General features: G+C 39.4%; 2 protein-coding genes across 2 annotated transcripts; one reads left to right on the top strand and one right to left on the bottom strand.

Annotated features, from left to right (window-relative positions):
* Nucleotides 1-9,404: 9,404 nt before the first annotated feature.
* On the top strand, nt 9,405-11,231 carry LOC126184425 (uncharacterized). The gene is made up of 2 exons (XM_049926814.1): nt 9,405-9,482; nt 10,068-11,231. The coding sequence occupies exons 1-2, from the start codon at nt 9,405-9,407 to the stop codon at nt 11,229-11,231; spliced, it is 1,242 nt and encodes a 413-aa protein (XP_049782771.1).
* A 5,192-nt stretch (nt 11,232-16,423) lies between these two features.
* On the bottom strand, nt 16,424-19,580 carry LOC126184424 (uncharacterized). Its single transcript, XM_049926813.1, has 5 exons — nt 19,472-19,580; nt 18,912-19,366; nt 18,617-18,850; nt 18,239-18,417; nt 16,424-16,526 (listed from the first exon to the last, which is right to left on the bottom strand). The coding sequence occupies exons 1-5, from the start codon at nt 19,578-19,580 to the stop codon at nt 16,424-16,426; spliced, it is 1,080 nt and encodes a 359-aa protein (XP_049782770.1).
* Nucleotides 19,581-23,519: the final 3,939 nt, after the last annotated feature.

Genomic DNA, 23,519 nt, shown 5'->3' with positions numbered 1-23,519 from the left:
CGAACCTGCGACCGTAGCGGTCTCGCGGTTCCAGACTGCAGCGCCAGAACCGCGCGGCCACTTCGGCCGGCTCAAACCTGGTAAGGATCCCACACCGCGCAGCAATATTCTAACAGAGGACGAACGAGTGTAGTGTAAGCTGTCTCTTTAGTGGACTTGTTGCATCTTCTAAGTGTCCTGCAAATGAAACGCAACCTTTGGCTTGCCTTCCCCACAATATTATCTGTGTGGTCTTTCCAACTGAAGTTGTTCGTAATTTTAACACCCAGATACTTAGTTGATTTGACAGCTTTGAGAATTGTACTATTTATCGAGTAATCGAATTCCAACGGATTTCTTTTGGAACTCATGTGGATCACCTCACACTTTTCGTTATTTAGCGTCAACTACTACCTGCCACACCATACAGCAATATTTTCTAAATCGCTTTACAACTGATACTGGTCTTCGGATGACCTTACTAGACGGTAAATTACAGCATCATCTGCGAACAACCTAAGAGAACTGCTCAGATTGTCACCCAGGTCATTTATATAGATTAGGAGCAGCAGAGGTCGCAGGACGCTTCCCTGTGGAACACCTGATATTACTTCAGTTTTACTCGATGATTTGCCTTCTATTACTACGAACTGCGGAAATCACGAATCCAGTCGCACAACTGAGACGATACCCCATAGGCCCGCAGCTTGATTAGAAGTCGCTTGTGAGGAACGGTGTCAAAAGCTTTCCGGAAATATAGAAATACGGAATCAACTTGAGATCCCCTGTCGATAGCGGCCATTACCTCGTGCGAATAAAGAGCTAGCTGCGTTGCACAAGAACGATGTTTCCTGAAACCATGCTGATTACGTATCAACAGATCGTTCCCTTTGAGGTGATTCATAATGTTTGAATACAATATATGCTCCAAAACCCTACTGCAAACCGACATCTATGATATAGGTCTGTAGTTCGATGGATTACTCCTACTACCCTTCTTAAACACTGGTGCGACCTGCGCAATTTTCCAATCTGTAGGTACAGATCTATCGGTGTGCGAGCAGTCGTATATGATTGCTAAGCAAGGAGCTATTGTATCAGCGTAATCTGAAAGGAACCTAATCGGTATACAATCTGCACCTGAAGACTTGCCCGTATCAAGCGATTTGAGTTGCTTCGCAACCGCTTAGGTATCTACCTCTAAGAAACTCATGCTAGCAGCTGTTCGTGTTTCAAATTCTGGAATATTCCATTCGTCTTCCCCGGTGAAGGAATTTCGGAAAACTGCGTTCAATAACTCCGCTTTAGCGGCACAGTCGTCGGTAACAGTATCATTGGTACTGCGCAGCGAAGGAATTGACTGCGTCTTGCCGCTTGTGTACTTTACACTGGACCAGAATTTCTTCGGATTTTCTACCAAATTTCGAGACACTGTTTCGTTGTGGAACCTATTAAAGGCATCTCGCATTGAAGTCTGTGCCAAATTTCTCGTATCTGTAAATTTTAGCCAATCTTCGGGATTTCGCTTTCTTCTGAACTTCGCATGCTTTTTCCATTGCCTCTGCAACAGCGTTCGGACCTGTTTTGTGTGCCATGGGGGGGGGGGGGGATCAGTTCCATCTCTTACCAATTTATGAGGTATGAATCTCTCAGTTGCTGTTGCTACTATATCTTTGAATTTGAGCCACATCTCGTCTACATGTGCATAGTCAGTTTGGAAGGAAAGGAGATTGTCTCTTAGGAAGGCTTCTAGTGACACTTTATCCGCTTATTTAAGTAAAATTATTTTGTTTTTGTTTCTGATGGATTGGTAAGAAACGGTATTGAGCCTAGCTACAACGACCTTGTGATCACTAATCCCTGTATCAGTCTTGATGCTCTCTATTAGCTCTGGATTGTTTGTGGCTAAGAGGTCAAGTGTGTTTTCGCAACCATTTATAATTCGCGTGGGTTCGTGGACTAACTGCTCGAAATAATTTTCGGAGAAAGCATTTAGGACAATATCGGAAGATGTTTTCTGCCTACCACCGGTTTTGAACAAGTATTTTTGCCAACATATCGAGGGAAGATTGAAGTCCCCACCAACTATAACCGTGTGAGTGGGGTATTTGTTTGTTACGAGACTCAAATTTTCTCTGAACTATTCAGCAACTATATCATCGGATGGGATGGATAGATATGGTGTTATGGGCGCTCAACTGTGTAGTCTTTAGCGCCCGTATATCATCGGAGTCTGGGGGTCGGTAGAAGGAGCCAATTATTAACTTAGTTCGGCTGTTCAGTATAACCTCCACCCATACCAATTCGCACGGAGTATCTACTTCGACTTCACTACAAGATAAACCACTACTGACAGACACAAACACTCCACCAGCAATTCTGCCTAATCTGTCTTTCCTGAACACCGTCTGAGATTTCGTAAAAATTTCTGAAGAACTTATTTCAGGCTTTAGCCAGCTTTCTGTACCTATAACGATTTCAGCTTCTGTGCTTTCTATTCGTGCTTGAAGCTCAGGGACTTTCCCAGCACAACTACAACAATTTTTCAACTACAATTCCGACTATTCCTTGATCCAAGCACGTCCTGTATTTGCCATGCACCCTTTGAGATTTCAGCCCACCCCATACTTTCCCGAGGCCTTCTAACCTAAAAAACTGCCCAGTCCACGCCACACAGCCTCCGCCACCCGTGTAGCCGCCAGCTGAGTGTAGTGAACTCCCGACCTATTCAACGGAGCCCGAAACCCCACCACCCTATGGCGCAAGTCAAGGAATCTGCAGCCAACACAGTCGCAAAACCGTCTGAGCCTCTGATCCAGACCCTCCACGCGGCTCTGCACTAAAGGTCCGCAGTCGGTTGTGTCAACGATGCTGCAGATGGTGAGCTCTGCCTTCATCTCGTAAGCAAGACCGGCAGCCTTCACCAAATCAGATAGCCGCTGGAATCCAGAGAGAATTTCCTCAGATCCAAAGCGACACACATCATTAGTGCCGACATGTGCCACCACCTGCAGCTGGCTGCACCCTGTGCTGGTCATGGCATCCGGAAGGACCCTTTCCACATCAGGAATGACTCCACCCGGAATGCACACGGAGTGCACACTGGATTTCTTCCCCTCCTTAGCCGCCATATCCCTAAGGGGCCCCATTACGCACCTAACATTGGAGCTCCCAACTACCAATAAGCGCACCCTCTGCGATTGCCCGGACCTTGAAGGCTGAGAATCATCCTCTGGCTCAGCCAGAGACAGTACCTGAAACCTGTTTGTCAGACGCACCGGGGAGGCTTTCTGATCAGCCTCCGGGGACGTCTTTCGCTACCTGCCACGCCTTGAAACGGCCTCCCAATCAACCACAGGCGAGGGCCCAGCCCCACTGCGGGCTTTCTTTTTATGTGGGAGATTCTGATGCCTTTTCCTTAGTTCGTCTTTTATCCCATGAACATGGATACGAGTCACCACTTTCGGCATTTCCTTCCTTGAATTGCTTTCCTATTAATTACGCTTTTCCCTCAAGCTAGGTGCGGTCTTCTCTGCTCCTTGGTGGGCCAAACATCGTTTTTTTATGTCTCTTTGGGGAAGTGCCAGCTGTTTGGGGTGTGTCGTTTTTTAACGACTTACTGGCTTATCCAGAATCGGTTGTAACAACCATGGGCACATCAGGCCTCACTGCATTACGTGGGTTCTGTTGTGAAAATTCATTTCGGGGTTCATTTGTGTCTTGGGTTCCAGGAACCGCCATTTCTGATGTGTTCTGAGCCTCCATAGATGCCTCACTGTCTTGGAGATTTGGATCTCGAATGGCGTCATGAGTAAGGTTCGCTGGCTTGTCACTACAGGTTACCACTACATACCATATTACTAATGATGACATCACAAGAGGTTGCACACCCTTTCCAAGCAGCAGGTGAACTATATGTCTCTGTATGCATTCTGAATGGACATTGCACGTGAAGTTATATTGCATTTAAGTCCCTGATTGGCCATCGTAAATTACAATTTTACAGTACCTGTAAATAGTTAAGTACGATGGTATGTGTCTTTATAAGTCTACTGTCAATTGTCCAATACCATGCAGTTTGGAAACTTACAAACATTAGACCATCATTCTGCAAATTTGTTAGAACTTTTCTGTGTAGTGCAGTCACGACATGTATTTGTTCAATTGGTACATCAAAGGGCAATTCGAAAATCTGATGGTTCGAATACTGAATCCTGCTTGTGAAATAGTTATTTCTCCTATGTTGCCATCTCTGTGTTTGAACTTCAGTACTCCCACCGAACTATATGTCTCTGTATGCATTCTGAATGGACATTGCACGTGAAGTTATATTGCATTTAAGTCCCTGATTGGCCATCGTAAATTACAATTTTACAGTACCTGTAAATAGTTAAGTACGATGGTATGTGTCTTTATAAGTCTACTGTCAATTGTCCAATACCATGCAGTTTGGAAACTTACAAACATTAGACCATCATTCTGCAAATTTGTTAGAACTTTTCTGTGTGGTGCAGTCACGACATGTATTTGTTCAATTGGTACATCAAAGGGCAATTCGAAAATCTGATGGTTCGAATACTGAATCCTGCTTGTGAAAAAGTTATTTCTCCTATGTTGCCATCTCTGTGTTTGAACTTCAGTACTCCCACCGAACAGATTCTACGAGTTTTCAACAAAACTCGCCATATCTCAATTTGACGTACACCACACTAGATACTACAGACAAATGTAATCTTTTCAAGTACTATTTTCATTTCATCTCAAAGAAATCTTCGACTTCGAAAGTTAATTTCAAGGTAACTTTCCTCTTTATGTGAGCCACCATTGAATCTTCGAAATCGTTTTACACACACTAGATTTATAGGTAAATACCATTGCAAGCCAGCGACTTACCCTACAGATGTAAATAAGCCAGCGGCAGTGCGAAGCACAATAGAACGACCGCCCCGCCATCGCTGCTGCAGGCAGTCTGCCCACTAGACCACAAGCTCATATAGCACGGAAATAACTCGAGAAGGCGATACCATTTCCTCCAGACACTTCCGCATTCTACCATGTTGCCAAATTGTGCATATGCTGGACTTACAATTCTGAGGTGTGGCCAATTTTACTGCGGCGCCTTAAATCAACGGCTTACACTTAGTGATTGCAGCAGCTGGCTGGTGGTCAGGATTTATGTCTAAGTCTGTACCTAATTACTTCTTATGGATTGCAGCATTTCATCCAGTAGATGAAACTGTCTGTAGCATATAAATAAACTTGAGATCGACAAAGTTTGCCTTCGCAAACTCATAGTGAAATGGGTACATGTGGAGTTTGGTGAGGACCAGAGTACATGTATGATTATTATAGATAGGCTTTGTGAACTGCATTGGAACCTTGGCCATCTCCACAGCGACTAGTCCTTCATTGAACATGGGGATCTGCTTGAAATTTGGTCTGGCGATGTAATCTGTTGCAACACAACTAATCCCCCACCAGTAAACTATATGAATTTCGCAATATTATCTAGTATTTTCCATTATTTTTCCGAAAACTGGATTGTTCATTAATTTGTAAGAACCTTTTTATCAAAATCACGCGTTGTGTTGACACGCAGTTTGCTAGATGTGTTGGTACTTAGTAGCTGACACACACTTACACTGAAATACTGTGCCCAGCCAGCATGCACTGTGCCAGTTGTAGACTTGAGTTTTCAGACCTACGACTAATTCCCTGTTTCTTCGATACGAAGCGGTGACCATAAAATCTTCCTTGGCAATGATGTCCGAAATGGATAATGACTTGTTTATATCTGTTACTTCTTGATTAGACCGAGGACCGCCACCCGTAGAAATATATATGTGTCGCCCAAACTCTGAAACACAACTGACATTAAAAATTAGTCTTCACGACGATGTAACTTCCTCAAATAACTGATTCATTTCTATGTCGCAGATACTTTTCTCTCAAATAAATAAAACTCAGAGATCTTCCTACTGATGGTCACGTAAAATCTGCATTGTCTCAAAACTTGCATTTTTCATTAAACAAAACGCTGTAGCTATTACATCGATCTTTAAATGTTCTCTCTCGTATCAATGACTGTTTAGTTCACTTTTCCCACAATTCTGGATTATCGTAACTGGATATCTTATGAGTTGTAAATGAAGATCTTCGATTAACATAAGCATGCCCTTAATATGATTCAGTTTATCTGCAGTCATAACATTCCTAATTACAAATCCTAGTCAGAGTTATTACTCCTCATAGAAGTCCAGTATCCACACTTAATGTTATTTATTGTCGAAATTGATTTAAAAAAATTAACTTCATAAAATGTATCCTACGATTACAGAAAGGTCTTTTGAGATCACAGACCTGTCAACAAAGTCCAATACACATTATTCTCAATTAACATTTCCCAGTTAATATCGTATGTAACAACCACTTTTTCCCGTTTTTTATATTAATGAAATGTTCTTGTTCTTTCCTGATCCTCTGATCCTCTTCCTTTCTTGAATTAACTTTCAATCAATTTGAATAATCACTCTCTCCTAAATATCCAGTCTCGAATTATTGAGCTTTCTAGTTTAATTTCCGGTAACTCCCCAATGTTTCTCAGAAATCATCGTAAGTGCATTCTACATATACATCTACGTGTATATTATGAAAGCAACCGTGTGGTGTGCAGCGGAAGGTACCTTGTACCACTAACAGTCATTTCCTTTCATGTTCCAATCTACTCGCCAATAGAGCGAGTGTAAAACGATTGTCTATATGCCTCCATATGAGGTCTGATTTCTCTTATATTATCGTCGTCATCCTTACGTGAAATGTACATTGGCGGAAGTAGAATCCTTCTGCAATCAGCTCCAAACGGCGGTTCTCTAAATTTTCTCATTACTGTTTCTCGAAAAGAACGTCGCCTTCCCTCGAGGTATTCCCATTTGAGTCCCAAAGCATCTCTGTAATACTTGTGTGGTATTCGAACCTACCAGTAACAAATCTACCAGCCTGCCTCTGAAGTGCTTCGATGTCTTCGCCTGATCTGATTTGGTAGGGATCCCAAATACTCGAGCAGTATACAAGAATAGGTGACACTAGCGTTCTAAATGTGGTCTCCTTTACAGATGAACCACACCTTCCCAAAATTCTCCTAATATACTAAAGTTGACCATTTGCCTTCCCGACCACAATTATCACATGCTCATATCATTTCACACCACTCTGGAATGTAACGTCCAGTTATTTTCGTGACTGTGTCAAGCGGTGCACTGCTACTGCTGTACTGGAACATTACAGATTTGTTTTCCCAACTGATTTGCATTGACTTAGATTGTTCTATATTCAGAGCTAGATTTTATTCATCAAACCAATTTAGAAATTTTGTCTCAGTCATCTTGTGTCCTCCTACAGACACTCAACACGACACCTTCCCATACACTACAACATCATCAGCAAACAACTGAAGATTGCTGCCCAACCATTTGCATAATGAAAAAGATGTTAAAAATGTAGTAAATCGATAAACAAGATTCAAATGTGTTGCTTTCGGGGATGATAGCTACAGGGCAGTGCAATCATCTGAGATATCGTTTGTTCAAATCACATGATGTGTTTAAATTAGTTAAATTCGCCATAAAAATATTTAACACTGTATAATATTAACTTCTTAAGTTTTTGATATACTGAAAATATTATTGTTTTATTGGATGCGCCTCACTTTTCTAAGAGCACAGAAGTATTCTAATTTGCTCTATTATGTAAATGCGATTTATTATAGTGTGTGTGTGTGTGTGTGTGTGTGTGTTTGAGGTTTACAGGCGGTAAACAGCGTGGTCATCAGCGCCCAGCGATTAATTATACATTTTTAAGAGTTGTAAGTAGCTATATTTCAGACTGTGTGACACTGCGATTTCTGGTGCATTGTCTATTCTCCGGCTAAGCAAGCAACCAATGTCCAAATTTCCTGTGCTGGGGATTTTCCCTTTTCCGGTCACTTTGACCTTCTTGTACCTGGGCAGGGTCAAACTGATCACTTTGCTGAACCGGCCATAATAGGCACTGGGAGATCAAAGCGTTCCAAATCTGACAAATTTACATAACATAATTCATAAATAGTAAAAAGAATACACTGCTTGTGTGTCAGTACAATAGTGTAAGAATTTTTGTGGTGGCGTATGAAGGAGCATGTGATTTCTAGGATATGTCATAAAGTATATTATCAGCATAATTTTTCTAAATGTAACACAAATTACAAAATTACGTCATATTAGTTAATGCCCAAATAAACTGAAACCGTTAATTTAAAGAAACGTTTGAGTTAACTCGACTTTTACAAAAGTTTTTGGAATTGTTGCGTTCGTGTTATAGCACTTTTTGCTTTGACCATTTTATTATAGCATTTCACTATCACTATATTTAACATAGCACAAGATCAGCGTTCAGGTGTCGAAATGGTGTCCAGCCGCCTCTGCAGAAACTCATGACTCCATTGGCCACATACTACGCCGAAACATGCGACAATCCGCAGCCACCGAGAGTGTTGAAGGACAATAGGTCGAAATACGACTGTGGTATCGTTACGAGTAATCATATTGTTTCCTAACTCCTCATAAATCAGGCACTGAATGCCCTTCCCTATGGAATCGATACATTCACAAAGAGGACGCAAAGGAAAAACTGATTTATGGCTTTGGCAAAATACATTTGATTCAGCTCGACATTTCAAACACTCTGTCCATCTTCTCACTAGAAAATCTATCTTTCTTGCCATAAAATTTGTCTAATACCATAAGTCAATTAACAAATTACCATTCTCTTACAATTTTACCGCAACTAATCAGAAACTTGAAAGAACTGAAACTTCTCTGGGCAAAATTCTCCAATTTAACATTATTTCTTAACTCAGGGGATAACTGTATTATAAATTCATCAAATAATCACTCATATTTGCATTATAATACCGTTTATCCCCATAATTTATTCCTTTAGACATTATACGAACTTATACTCAAATTTACTTACTTAAAATTTATTCATGACCTTTCTGAAGTAACATATATAGTAAAATTTAGTCATGACCTTTCTGTAGTAACATATATAGTATTAACACCATGAAAAATTCCCCTAAAGCTTAGTTAGTATTTTGCGCATAGTTACATTATCCACTCCTCAAAACAATTAAAATTTTAAGGATGTCTAATAACCTCCACACACCAGACTTTGTGTGAACAATAATTACAATTAATCTAAATATATTACATGAGAAACCCATCCAAAAGATTAAAAATAACCTCTTTAAATTTCTCCTCAAATCATAGACTATGCACAATACAATTTATATTTCTCTCTTTCGTAAATGATGAAATTATTTACATTCTGCCTACCTCCATGCACCAAGATTTTTGTGGCCAGTATTAGCTCACCCATTGCACTATGTTATGCCTTCATACATTATTACACACATCTTGAAATCACCTAAGTATCCCGAAGCAGAGACCGGGGAAAAAAGTAACAGGGTATGAAAGTAACATCCCTCCCCTACCTTCGCATGTAGCTTCGAAAATCACATGATTCAAAGAATGTATTCTCTTCAGGTTTCCCAACTGCCTACCAATTGTTGGCCAGTATTGGAGAGTCTCTGTTGAGTGTGGCGCAGTAAAACGGTTTTTAGTGTCTCATGTAAGTTTTCTCAATTTTCTTAGTTTTGTCATAACGGTGGCTTTACTCTGTAAATGTAAGTCTACTTTAATAATTTAACTATGTGAAACTTTCAGTTTTATGCCACCATTATCAACTTTTTCATTCCTTATATAGATTGTGTCTAAAATATCAATTAAACAGAAAATCACAGTCGGGGACAAAAGAAACATTACTGCTGAGGACGAAAGTAACAGTGTTTCTATCGTCCCCATTTTGAAAAAGTATTATTAGTTGCAGGTCCCCTGTTTCCTTTATGTTTTCTCTTTTTTTCGTTAGCGAACAGTAAATTAGGTATGATGCTGTTAGGAGTAGCAGTGTCTTGGTGAACAAACTCCTTATTACTGAACAGACTCATTAATTACTTAGTTATTTCGTTAAAGGGAATTATGCCATGAATACAGGTTAGGACGACTACAAGAGGACTAGCTCATACTACTGTATATCAAACTGTGGCAGATGATGTTGCAAATTATAACATAAGTATTAGAGCAGCAGCAAAGAAACACAATGTATGCCATGTGGCATTGCATCGGTACATTAAAAAGAAAGAGAAGTGTATGAGTGATAGCAGCACACCAATGCCTCGTGTTGTGTATAGAAGTGTCAAACGAGTGTTCTCTGATGAACAACAAAAACTTATAGCTGAATATGTGATTAAAGCGTCGGAGGTATTTTACGGACTTTGCCCTAAGGATATCCGCAAATTAGCTCACGAACTGGCAACAACAAACAATATACCAGTTCCATCAGCTTGGATGGACAATCAAACTGCTGGTCCAAACTGGTTTTCAGCATTCATGAAGAGGAATCCCCAGTTGCCTATTCAGTCGGCTCAACCAACAAGTCTTGCTCGAGCAACGAGCTTTAATCCAACAAATGTGAATGTCTTTTTCAACAATCTGGCTAGCATTATGGAGAGATATAAGTTAGAACCCATGGACATCTGGTATATGGACGAGACAGGTGTCACCACAGATCAGAAACCAAACAGAATTGTTGCTAAACGGGGAATAAAGCAGGTAGGAGCTATCACGTCGGCTGAAAGAGGCACTCTTGTCACTGTTGGTATTGCCATCAACGCTCAGGGAAAGAGTACACCACCTCTCTTTGTATTCCCTCGCTTGAGGTATCATGACCATTTTATTCTAGACGGCCCTATTGGTTGCATTGAAGCAGGAAATGCGAGTGGCTGGATGCAAGAGGAAGAATTTTTGTTATTCTTGCACCATTTCGTAAAATTTGCTAAACGAACTCCTGTGCACAAATGTTTAATGCTTCTCGACAGTCACGAACCTGATATATCCATCAGAAGCCTGCATGTTTGCAAAAGCAACGGGATTGTTTTGTTGCAATTCCCACCACACTGTACACACAGGATGCAGCCTGTAGACCGTTCAGTTTATTGTCCATTTAAAAAGATGGTGAATATTTTTGCTGTCAACTGGATCAAGAATCATCCGGTAAAGACCATGCAAATTTATGACATCCCTTCAATTGTAGGGGAAGCACTTCCACTTGCTGTAACTCCCAAAATATTGCAGCAGGGTTTAAATGCACAGGCATAGTGCGATTTAATAGGAATGTGTTCAGTGAAATCGATGTTGTACCATCTTCTGTCACTGATGGTCCAGCACAAGCTCCCAATTATGGAAAGCAAACTATGTCCTTTGCAGAATCATTAGCGATTTCTAGCGACCAATCTGAAGCTGGGAGGACATCTAATCCTGATCCAGTAGCAATATGCGAGAAAACACTTTCAAATGTCACAGCCTGTGATGCAGGACCTAGTGGTTTACATTCATCTTCTTCAGTTCGCGCAGCCTTTTCACCCGAAGGTGTTCGTCCATTACCAAAAGCAGGTCCAAGGCAAGAAACAAGAAATGGAAGAAAAAGGAGAAAATCTGCAATTTTGACCGACATTGCAGAGAAACTGCCCATAAAAGAAGAGCTAAAGGCCCATCCCTGGGCGAAAAAAGCGGAAAAGAAGCTAAATTTAAAAATCAGCCGGCCAAGAGTGAGAAAGGAGAAAATCCTGAGGAATCGTCATCGGAAGACAATGATAGGTACTGCCTTGTATGTGTTAAGTCTTTCCGCCACAGTCGTACCAAAGAGAAGTGGATTCAGTGTTGGGAATGTAAAGATTGGTCTCGTGTTGCTTGTACCACTGGGGGGGGGGGGGGGCGGATATTTACGAGTGCCACAATTGTGAATCTGAACAGGACTAAGATATGCATTACTTTCTCTTTTATTGACTCACTGGACATTTACTCATAAAGCCCGAATTCGTTCACTGCTATTAATTGCTATTTCCGTTAACATAATAATTGTAAACGAATGAGAATTGAAGTTTATTGATGTTTAATTAATGTTTTGTAATGTTAATGTACTTTAAGTTACTGTATAGTTCTTTAGGTAATAAAATCTGGCTTAACTTCTCATGTTACTTTCGTAACCTACCTGTGTTACTATCGTCCCCGGTAACGAGGACAGAAGTAACAGGTACATTGATGCCTTAAAATCTGTTTTACAAATACCACATATGTGTAATTTTGTGGAAACGTAATTCATTTTTGTTAGGAAAGCTTCAGAGAACACTCACATCAATTCCTTTTGTTTCAAAAGTTTATAGGGAGGTAATAAAAAATGCAATATGCAAAATGTTACTTTTGTCCCTGGTCTCCCCTACACAAACTCCCAAAGTTCTTAAAAACTACTCTTGGAAATACACTTATATACATACTTTTATTTATACACACTGCGTTTTTTGAACTGCTCCAATTCAATGCCTCTTTCCTCTTCCACAAATAGACTTGTACGTTTACATATAAAATTTTGACAACCTGTGGAACACCATTTTTAAATCCAAGAAACTCATACTTACTTTCTTTATCAACATCGATCATTTCACTTACACGCTGCACATTTTTAATTTCACCTGCCTCTAAACACCATTCCCTCAAAAGATCATTATCAACGTCCCTTCCTTTTTCCTGCATATTTATGGTACTCATTATAATTTCAGACCACACCTCAATTTCATTATAATTCCTAGTTCTCCTGATCTACCTCCAAATCAACTGTAGAATTTAAATAATCCTCAAAACCTGTCGTTTCATCTTGCTCTTTAGCATCAAATGTAATGTTCCCTTCGTCTGAATTAACTAATCAGTAGCTCCAACTTGTTCACAGTTAATCACACAACTTACTTCACCTCCCTTAAACAAAACTCACTTATTTCTGCCAAATCATTACAAACTTTATTACATTTAACTGCATTAACATCCAGGGATATCCCATAAGCTTCATTACTTAAAACTTCCTTTACATCTGTAGAGACAGTATTAAAATAACAGCACCAATAACTCCATCAGTCTTCTCTGATACATCATACTAACTGCCACAACTGCATCACACCAAATCATAATTCACAGTACACTTGAATTCTGTTGTTGATGACGTTCTGATGACGTGGACGTGTGTCCATCAGAGAGAGTAAATTTGTAATACTGGATATCATGAACTGATATATGTATTTTGACTTTTGAACATTATTAAGGTAAATGCATTGTTTGTTCTCTATCAAAATCTTTCATTTGCTGACTATGCCTATCAGTAGTTAGTGCCTTCAGTAGTTAGAATATTTTATTTAGCTGGTAGTATTGGCGCTCGTCGTATTGCAGTAGTTCGAATAAAGAAGATTTTTGTGAGGTAAGTGATTCATGAAAGGTATTGGTTATTGTTAGTCAGGCCATTCTTTTGTAGAAATTATTGAAAGTCAGATTGCGTTGCGCTAAAAATATTGTGTGTCAGTTTAGTGTTGATCAGAATAAGTAAAGAGAGAAATGTCTGAGTACTTTTAGTTCTGCTCAGCTATTTGAAAATCAAATATAGTAAGAGGTTTATCAGCACAGTAATTCAATAATTTTTCAAAGGGCATGTTTCAGAGGACCCAAGACCATACCTTGCAGCACCCCATTCTTGATTGTTCCCCATTTTGAGAAATCACTAGTTTTTTGCACATTAGGTGAACTGATTATTTCAACTTTCTGCACTCTTCCAGTTATGTATGGTTTAAACCATTTGAGCGCTGTCCCATTCATACCATAGTATTTGAGCTTATCTAGAAATATTCCATGACTGGCACAATCAAAAGCCTTTGAGAGATCACAAAAAACCCCAATGGGTGACTTTCGGTTACTCAGAGCATTTAATATTTCATTAGTGAAAGTATATATAGCATTTTACGTTGAAAAACCTTTCAGGAAACCAAACTGACATTTTGTTAAAACTTTATTTTTACAAAGGTGTGAAGCTACTGTACAATACATTACTTTTTAAAGAATTTTGGATAATGCAGTCAGAAGAGAGATAGGGCGGTAGTTGTTAACATCAGACCTATCTCTTTTTTAGGCAGTGGTTTAACAATGGCATACTTCGGTCTATCTGGGAAAATACCCTGCTGCAGAGAGCTATTACATATGTGGCTAAGAATCCCACTATTCTCTTGGGAACAAGCTTTTATTATCCTGCTGGAAATGCCATCGATTCCATGTGAGCTTTTATTCTTGGGAGAGTTTATTATCTTCCTAATTTCAGAAGGAAAGGTGAGTGGAATTTCAGTTGTATCAAATTGTGTGGGTAAGGCCGCTTCTGTTAACTGCCTTGCTTCTTCTAATGAACATGTAGATCCTATTTTCTCTACAACATTTAAAAAAATGATTATTCAAAACGTTTTTGACTTCCACCTTGTTGTTTGTCAAGTTTCCATTCACTTTGATGGTAATGCCATCATCCTGTATTCTTGGTTGCCCTGACTCCCTTGTAATAATATCCCAAATTGTTTTGATTTTGTTATCAGAGGTATTAATCTCAGACATGATGCTCATGCTTCTGGACTTTTTAATAACCTTTCTTAATGTAGCACAGTAGTTTTTATAATATTTGGCTGTTTCTGGATCATTACTCTTTCTTGTTGTTAGACACAGTTCCCTTTTGTGATTACACGATATTTTTATTCCTTTAGTAACCCAAGGTATTTTGCATGGTTTATTATAATTGGATTTAACTACTTTCTTGAGGAAACCGTTTTCATACTCTTACAAGTGTATCATGAAATAAGTTATATTTTAAATTAGCATCGGGGTCCTTGTACACCTCATCCCAGTCTAACTGCTGAAGATTTTCCCTGAAATTTCTAATTGTTGAGTCATTAATTGAATGCACAACTTTGGAGTGTAGTTTTGAATTACTGAATGGAGCTATGTCACATACTGTAACTAACTGAGCACCATGATCAGAAAGGCCATTCTCAACAGGACAAGAATTTATGTTTTTAAACTTATCTTGGTCTATAAAATGGTTATCAATCAATGTTCTGCTGTCCTTTACTACCCAAGTAGGGAAATCAATGAAAGATGTCAAACTGAAAGAACCGAGCAAGACTTCCAGGTCATTCTTCCTATTACACTCTTTCAGTGAATCAACATTGAAGTCACCAATAATTTGCTTTTCCTGGAGAACTTCACACAGTATCGAAGGTAGCCATTTGTAGGGTGCAACAGCAAGATTATTACAAGGAAATTGAAGAACTACAAATGACCAACCAATCCACAAGAAAAGCAAACTGAACTCACTTCATCCCATCCAGGAGGGGGAACAGTTGTTAAGGGTGGGCGGCAGATTGGAACAATCAAAAGTTTCTTACAGTCAGAAGCACCTCATGATTCTTCCTCCTGAGCATCTTCGTTTGTTGGATGCAGGATCTCAGCTATCTCACAGATAGCACAACAAGGCATCCAAGTTTTCCAGGAATAAATGAAAGTTTCCTGAAGGGGACCTATATACTGTTACAATTATAAAAGAGCCCTCCTTCAGTTTAAGTTGACAGGCACATGTTTCTATACGTTGCTCTAGACAAAACTTTTTTGTATCTAAGCTTTTTACACAGTGATAACTTTTGACATATATGGCAACTTCTCCTCTCACCTTATTCTCTCTACTCATATGTGCAGCTAGTTTATAACCACTGATATTTACCTTTTCCATATCAGACACAATGTGATGCTCAGACAGGCATAGTTTATCTATTACATTATCAGATTCTATGCCACCTAAAGAAACCAGGAGCTCATCTACTTTATTCTTCAATCGTGGAATATTTTGGTGAAAAATGGTAACATTATTTTTTACTTTACTTTTGTGAAAATCTACTTTTTTATTTAATCCACCAGTATTTTGGTTAAATATTGTAATATTATTATTTACTTTACTGTTGTGAGAATCTTGTGAGTTTTGGACCTCTTTAGCACCTGCTTGCCTGAATTTCTCGTTGGACACTGATATTAGTCTAAAAAAGAGGTACATCCATGAGTAATAGTGTCGACCCTTATGGATTTTGCTAACAACCCTGCCAGTCTACCCTTCCCTTTCCTATTGAGGTGTAGGCAATGCCTTGTGAAATCCCCCCTATCAAAGCCTCGACAGGATCCAATCCAATGTCTGACAGAGTGGCCACCCTATGCAACTGATCCAACTCTGTATTTACCCTCCTGACAGAACGATTCAACGGGGGCTGATCATGCCGCACGAAACTGCTTTTCGGCGTGGCATTCGTAGCCTGCTGGAGAGGTGGGAGTAATGTGTAAATAGCAATGGAGATAATTTTGAATAAAATATTATTTATCAGTTTCAAACATTAGACATGTAATTATTGAAACCAAATTCCGGTTTCATACTTCTCCACATGGTATACTCTCGATTATTGGAGAGGTGGTGGAAGATGTTGGGGTGGTGTCAGGGGTAAAATCCCATCAGTAAGCCTGTTATTTTCAGCTGGAGTTGTAGCAAGTTCACCACAGCTCCTTAGGGGATGAGTTTTTGTGAAATAAGGAGTAATTTATTTATAATCCAATTAAATAGTTGTCCATTGCAGATATATAACAATTCTTCTTCTTCACTCTCAGGTGATGGAGTGGAGGACGCCCATAACTTTGTATATCTCTTACAGAGGCGTTCTTGTAAACATTACATATCTCTAAAGATTTCACAGTATTTTTCATGTAAACAGTCAAGTCTGTATGATCTAAATTTCTATGTAATGTCACTAGATCTTCAAAAATCATTCAGTTTTCTTCCCAATCGATGCCATGATAATATCGGCTCAACCATGACATATTTTTACGTATTTTGAGGCAGTTGATGTCTTTGAAAGCTTTACTTGGAGCCAAGATTGTTAAAAATGTGGTAGCTCGCTCCTTGTTTATAAAGGCGAAAAATACCATGTCTTTAAATACGAAACGCCAATATTCATCAGGAAAGCCTTGCACATTGATTACAATGTTAGTTGTTTGAGGTTCCATTGTGAAATGATTTACTTGTTGTGCTATACCTATTAATTTATACAAGTCTGTGCACAATTCTGGTAAGTGGGCAGTAGTTGATGATCCAATCATGTATTCTGGGAAATTTCTAGAGACTTCAAATTCAGTATAAATGTCAATACGACAACCCTCCACTGATTCATTCTGTTTGGAGCAATTTATAACGATAAATTGGAGCTAGCTCCTTAAATTACTTTGGACTGAGCAGGCAACCCTCATTCTCTTCACTCTCATAATATGCAGGACGAAACCTAGCGTGCATATCCTAAAGCGGCTGTATACATATTAGACCAATCTTGGTGTAAGTTGTCATATGGATAAAATTCAGTATTTAAGTATACCTGAGCCTTTGTTAAACTACATTTGTCAAATTCACTTGAATCGCGTTTGAGATTCACTTTCCCATCAGTTTGAAATGCAATGACAATAAATCTACGTGTTTCTAACAGAACAGATCTCTTAACAGTCCATTATTGATGGGATGAGCTGGAAAGTAGAGGATATTCAAACAGCTCCCATGATCAGAAATTTAAGAGCAGTTGAATCCCAAATCTAAGTATTTTTTAAGTTTCAAGCATTCTTCACTGATTACAGAGATATGGAGCACCTTCCAAATTAATTTCTTGAGCACAGTCTTGTTCTCTCCTCCATTGGAACCCTTGATGTATTCATTACTGTCTCTTCCACTTATACTAATGTAAGTTCCTGCTTCACATTAACTAGAATCCTCCTCATATCCTCAATGTATCCCCTGAACGTTTTGAGAGGTATACACGCATTAAAGAGCTTGTACTCATTTGCTTGTGCCAGTTTATCTATAAACTCTTCTGCATTTTCTATACCGTTCAAGTCTGATTTTGATGCTGACATTTAAGTTTTTCAGATTGATGTGATACCTCTCCTCATCGTGAAATGAATCTTTGAAGAGCAGCAATGAAAGCTTGGGAGGACAAATCAGTGACAAGCTCGATGTGTTCTGCCTTTGTTGCCATGAAAACGAACAAGGCAATGTAGACCTTTGTCCTAGTTTTGCTCCTCTTTCCTCCATTCCTTGTATTGACCCTCCATAGTCAACCCCACAATTAAGGAAAGGTCTGCTTTGCTCCACATGCACTTAAGGAAGTTGTCCCATGAGCTGTGTTGTAGTCATTGCCTTCAAGCGCTAGCAAGGAAGGCACTTGTGCATTATTTACCTGATTACAGATCTTCTATTTGGTATCCAGTACATTTGTTTTAGGCTTGCTAACAGCAGCTGAGATCCTGCATCCAACAAACGAAGATGCTCAGGAGGAAGAATCATGAGGTGCTTCTGACTGTAAGAAACTTTTGATTGTTCCAATCTGCCGCCCACCCTTAAAAACTGTTCCCCGTCCTGGAGGGGATGAAGTGAGTTCAGTTTGCTTTTCTTGGGGATTGGTCGGTCATTTGTAGTTCTTCAATTTCCTTGTAATTATCTTGCTGTTGCACCATACGAATGACTGCCTTCGATACTGTGTGAAGTTCTCTTGGTGTTAGATTTGCCTCTTAGTGGGTTGCCACTTTTAAGAATAATGTTGGGCTGTCTCATTCACAATGCAAGTAGTTGCGAGTAAATGTTGAACACATTTCTCCGGTGCGTCAGCTGATTCGTCTGCATACTTCATGGTGTTAATAGGCCATGCTGATGGTGGCAGATAGAGCCAGCTAGGACCTGTCCACCATACCCTACTGTCACCTAGCTGTTGTGGTGCAGTTCCTCTCGAAATGATGTCAGCAGGATTGCTCTTAGAGGATACGTGGTTCCAGTCCTCTACTGCAGAGAATTGCTGAATTTCAGAGACACGATTTCCAATAAACTTTTTCCATGACGTTGGTTCTTTTGCTAACCATGTTAAGACCACAGTAGAATCTGTCCAAGAGAAAGGTTTTGGTGATGTTTAAGTGTAGCCCAGATTTAACCTTCTCCATTAATCTATCCAGTAATAGGGCTGCACACATATCAAGTTCTGGCAATGACATTTGCTTGATTAGTGCTACTCGGGATTTCGAAGTTAAAAGCTTGATTGAGAAATTATTTTCTTCACAGACGCTTATAAACTGAATGTAGGTTCCAGATGCTTGCTCGGAGGCATCTGAGAATCCATGTAGCTCCAGCCACTTTACTCCATTCCTGATCACTCTTCGTTCGATATGAATGCTAATCAGTAAAGGTAGGTGATTATTCACCTTTCCCCATTGTGGCTTCAGGTCATCTGGTAACGGCGTGACCCTTTCTATTTGTCTTGCCAGAGGTGTTGCAGAAACACTTTGCAAGTCACTACCACAGGTCCCAGAAGTCCCAACTGATAGAATATGGAGGCAATCCAAGAAATTATACGTCGTTTAGAACAGCTTGCGTTATTATTTTCTGCATTGGAAGGTATCGCTATGAGGATGTCACAACAGACCCGAAGTCTTCACTGTTTCTTGCTGCTCGTTGCCCAGACCCCATGGTATTTGCACTTCACGACGTTCAGGTGCATATTTTCCAGCAAAGTTGAATCGTTTGCACACCATTTACGAAGAGAAAACTCTCCACTGTGAAGTAATCTAACAAGCTCTTCCTGCAGACTGAGTGCCTCCTCTATGGTGTCATCTCCACTCAAAACATCATCTACATAAAAATCCACTTCTATTGTGGTTGCAGGCCTTTGATATGTTCTCTCATCTTCTGCTAGTTACGTTGGGGCCGAGCGGTTCTAGGCCCTTCAATCCGGAACCGCGCGACTGCTACGGTCACAGGTTCGCATCCTGCCTCGGGCATGGATGTATGTGGTGTCCTTAGGTTAGTTAAGTTTAAGTAGTTCTAAGTTCTAGGGGACTGATAACCTCAGATGTAAAGTCCCATAGTGTTCAGAGCCATTTGAACCATTTTCTGCTAGTTGTAATAGACATCTTGTTGCTAAAAACGGCGCTGCTGCAGTACCATAAGTGACTGTTATCAAACGATAAGCTTTGATTGATTCGTTGGGAGACTCACGCCATAGAATTCTTTGTAGGTCTTTATCTACCTTTACGACTTCAATCTGTCAATACATTTTTGTAATGTCAGCAGTGAAAGCATATCTGTATGTTCAGAACCGCAGGACAATTGAATATAAGTCATCTTGTACTGTTAGTCCAACTATCAGTATGTCATTGAGGGAAGTGTTCGATGATGTCTTTGCTGAGACATTAAACACTACTCGAGGTTTAGTAGTACTGCTTGATTCTTTAAGCACTACGTGATGTGGCACGTAGTACGTGCAGTTCTCCGTATCTGTGGTCACCAGTTATAAAGGCACATTTACATGCCGAGCGTGAGTTTCCTCGGAAACTCGAAATATTAATTAAATAAATAATCAGTGACAAATAAATAAAGCCTATGGCACACAACTGCAGCGCTGTGTCGCTGATAAAACAAAAGCACAATTACGTTACTCTTATGTTTGATTAAGAAATGAGAGAGCTCTGGAGAAGTGGTGCGAGAAGCGCGTATTTTATTCTATTGTCTGGCACACCGCCATATTTCATGTTATAGAAGAATACTGCGAGTTGCAACCAGACTAGGCACTCGATTCTGTAAAGAATTTATATTTATAAAAGTAAGTAGGATTATGAACTGTAGGCTTATTCATTGAATATATCTGATTTAACTAACTGTGTATTTTTTTTTATGTTTAGTAGACAATCACCTCTGTACGACGTATTGGCATGGCTGGCAAATTATTGAAATATTGAGATTTAGATTATGAGTCCGCACCTACCGCAGCAGTCTTTGGAAACGATTTATTTACTAAGTCCGATTATTTCAGTTTTATTTCACGGTCAACTACGAGTAACATTGCCTTTATGAGAAAGCCATTGTCAAGCGTCTGATACCGAATAATTAAACGTCCACGTTCCAGATAAGCAAATAATTAATACAATCACAATCACCATCATACAGATAGAATAATTAATATTTAAATAATAATTTTTATTTTATTTATTTTATATTGGCGACTGTGTGTCGGACTTGTTATTTTGTCATTTGTTACATTGTTCTCTTTGTTTCATGTGAAAAATCAACTTTCTGGACCTGGACGTGAATGTATGAGAGATAACAAAAAATCTGAAGATATTTTCCAATTCTAAAATTTTGCGGGAAGACGCAATGAAACTTCCAGCAAAATAAGGTAAGACGCAGCATCTTTGTATTAGCAGGCTTGACCAGACGTATAATTCAGTGTATTAGCTTTTCAGTAGATTCTGTAGTGTTTCTTTCGTGCATAACAGTTTTCAGTGATAAATTTCATTCTCAGTACTTTTCCGTAAACAATAACGTATGCAACAATACCAATACACGAGTGTACAATATGGCCGACTTCTGTACGATACGTAGTAACATGGACAGCAGCCATTACCAATAATCTCAAATTCAGTTTATATTTTTAAATTAACAGACAGCCATTGTTGCTACGAGCAATTCATGCTCAACTGCATTTTATTTTAAAATCAGTGTCAAATATTTTCTTGAAACATATATCACGTGTGGCATGGTAATAACTAGAAATCAATACGCAAAAATGGAACAGCAAAGACGTACTATTCAGACGCAATCCGACTCGGACGAGAGACAAATGTTAGAAAATGACTTTACGACAGCAACCGGTAGTGACGATTTATCAAACATTGACGCAAGTGTTGACGGAAATTTTGGCAATAGGCCGTCCACTACAAAAATTTCAAAGTCTCAGTCAGAGCCCATGTTGATGCATGACGTCACGTCTAATGACGCGACGGGGGCACAGACCTTGCAAACAGTAAACATTGCCGACATGTTACAAATGCTAATGAAACAAAACGCCGAAAACATGGCAACCTTACAGACACAAAATGACGCAATTAAATCTGACCTCATAGCACTCAAGACAGGTAATGACACTTTATGTAAACGTGTGGAACTTATAGAGGCCACACTGACCGAACAGATGACTGAACTCAGTACTAAATTTTCCCAGCTTAATACGAGACAAGAAAAGACTACAACTGACGTAGCACTTTTACAGACACAAGTAAAAAACCTTAATGTCACGTGTGAAGTTCTTACTGAACAAATTCAAACATATCCTTCAGTACATGACAACCTTGAAAAACGAATTACTGACGTACAGAATAAATTTGACAATGTTGAACAACACCTGACTGACATCTTACAATCTGATGCCACAGCTCATTTTCAAAATATTAATAAAGAATTTCATGATTGGGTAGTGAACAAAGACAAACATTTTGATAGATGCTTACGTGAAAATTTACCAACAATTGTGCACGACTCCGTAGCGCAATACATTACTAATAACAAACAGCTGATCAGTGACGCAGTACAATCCGTCACTGCACCCATGAGACAATTCACCGATCGACCACAGTCTGAATGTAACGAAAATATCAGTCAAAATGCACAGTTCAGGAACCAATATACATTCGAGTATGACACACACATACCGCACACGACAAACACACAAGAACAAAACACACCACGACTACAACACATACCACGATGTGCAAACACAAACACAAGCTATTATCATGGTAAACCACAGCAACATTATCGTAATTACTCGCCAGCTGAACATACCAGTAATTACAGTGGAATAAATCCATATCACAATACGAAGGAAGAAGAAAGCTTAATGAAACACAGGCAATTTCAGATTTTTATCCCAGAAAAACGAACCATTCATCCGGTGATTTTTCTTAAATCTTTTAGTAACGCATTTCCACGCACTTGGAGTGACCGGAAAAAGATTTCATATATTGTCCGTTACATCCAAGGCGATGCAGCTGTCTGGGCATACAGTCAAGCTGACGTATGTACCACGTACAGTGAGTTTGAGCGTGCTTTTCTGAACAAATTCTGGTCGCAATCCGTCCAGGAGCGACTCAGAAGACAAATTTTAGAACCTGAAACTTTTAACAGTAAAAATGGCAACTTACGCAGATATTTTGAAAAATACTTGAACATGGGACACTTTTTAGACGAACCAGTCGCAACGCGTGATATACTCCGTGCGTTGAAGGCCAAATTGCCTTTCAACATTAAAGAAAAACTCCTACATATCCCGGATGACGATTCAGATTATTTTTTAACAGCCTTAGATTCGGTTGACATGTTACTTGAAGATCAGCGCTTCACGCGGCAAAACAGCAGCCACAATGTTTACACTAGTGGTATGCAAAACATGCAGGCTTGCTAACTCAATTCTGGCGTGCCCACAGTTGGATACGCGGTACAGCAAAAACAGCAAACTCACATGCCGTTTCAATACGAAAATCAAAATCAACACGCGTATTCCAATACAAACAATAGTTACAACAGTAATAACACTTCATGCGCCAATCCATACAAAAGGCACCGCGGTAATAACTACAACGGTAACAACGGATACAAAGGCAACAACAAAAACACAAACAGAAATAGAAATAATAATA

The sequence above is a fragment of the Schistocerca cancellata genome, chromosome 4 (assembly GCF_023864275.1).
Source record: "Schistocerca cancellata isolate TAMUIC-IGC-003103 chromosome 4, iqSchCanc2.1, whole genome shotgun sequence".
In the NCBI taxonomy this organism is placed as follows: domain Eukaryota; kingdom Metazoa; phylum Arthropoda; class Insecta; order Orthoptera; family Acrididae; genus Schistocerca; species Schistocerca cancellata.
This window is presented reverse-complemented; position numbering and strand designations above follow the sequence as displayed.

Excerpts from the sequence above, each read along its gene's own strand:
- LOC126184425 (XM_049926814.1), top strand. The coding sequence starts at position 9,405 with ATGCCTTCATACATTATTACACACATCTTGAAATCACCTAAGTATCCC. Across the intron at positions 9,483-10,067 it reads CCGGGGAAAAAAGTAACAGG|GTTAGGACGACTACAAGAGG; the intron begins GTATGAAAGTAA and ends CCATGAATACAG.
- LOC126184424 (XM_049926813.1), bottom strand. The coding sequence starts at position 19,580 with ATGGTGTGCAAACGATTCAACTTTGCTGGAAAATATGCACCTGAACGT. Across the intron at positions 19,367-19,471 it reads AGAAACAGTGAAGACTTCGG|TTGGGACTTCTGGGACCTGT; the intron begins GTCTGTTGTGAC and ends ATATTCTATCAG. Across the intron at positions 16,527-18,238 it reads AATAGAAGATCTGTAATCAG|GAGCTGTGGTGAACTTGCTA; the intron begins GTAAATAATGCA and ends TCATCCCCTAAG.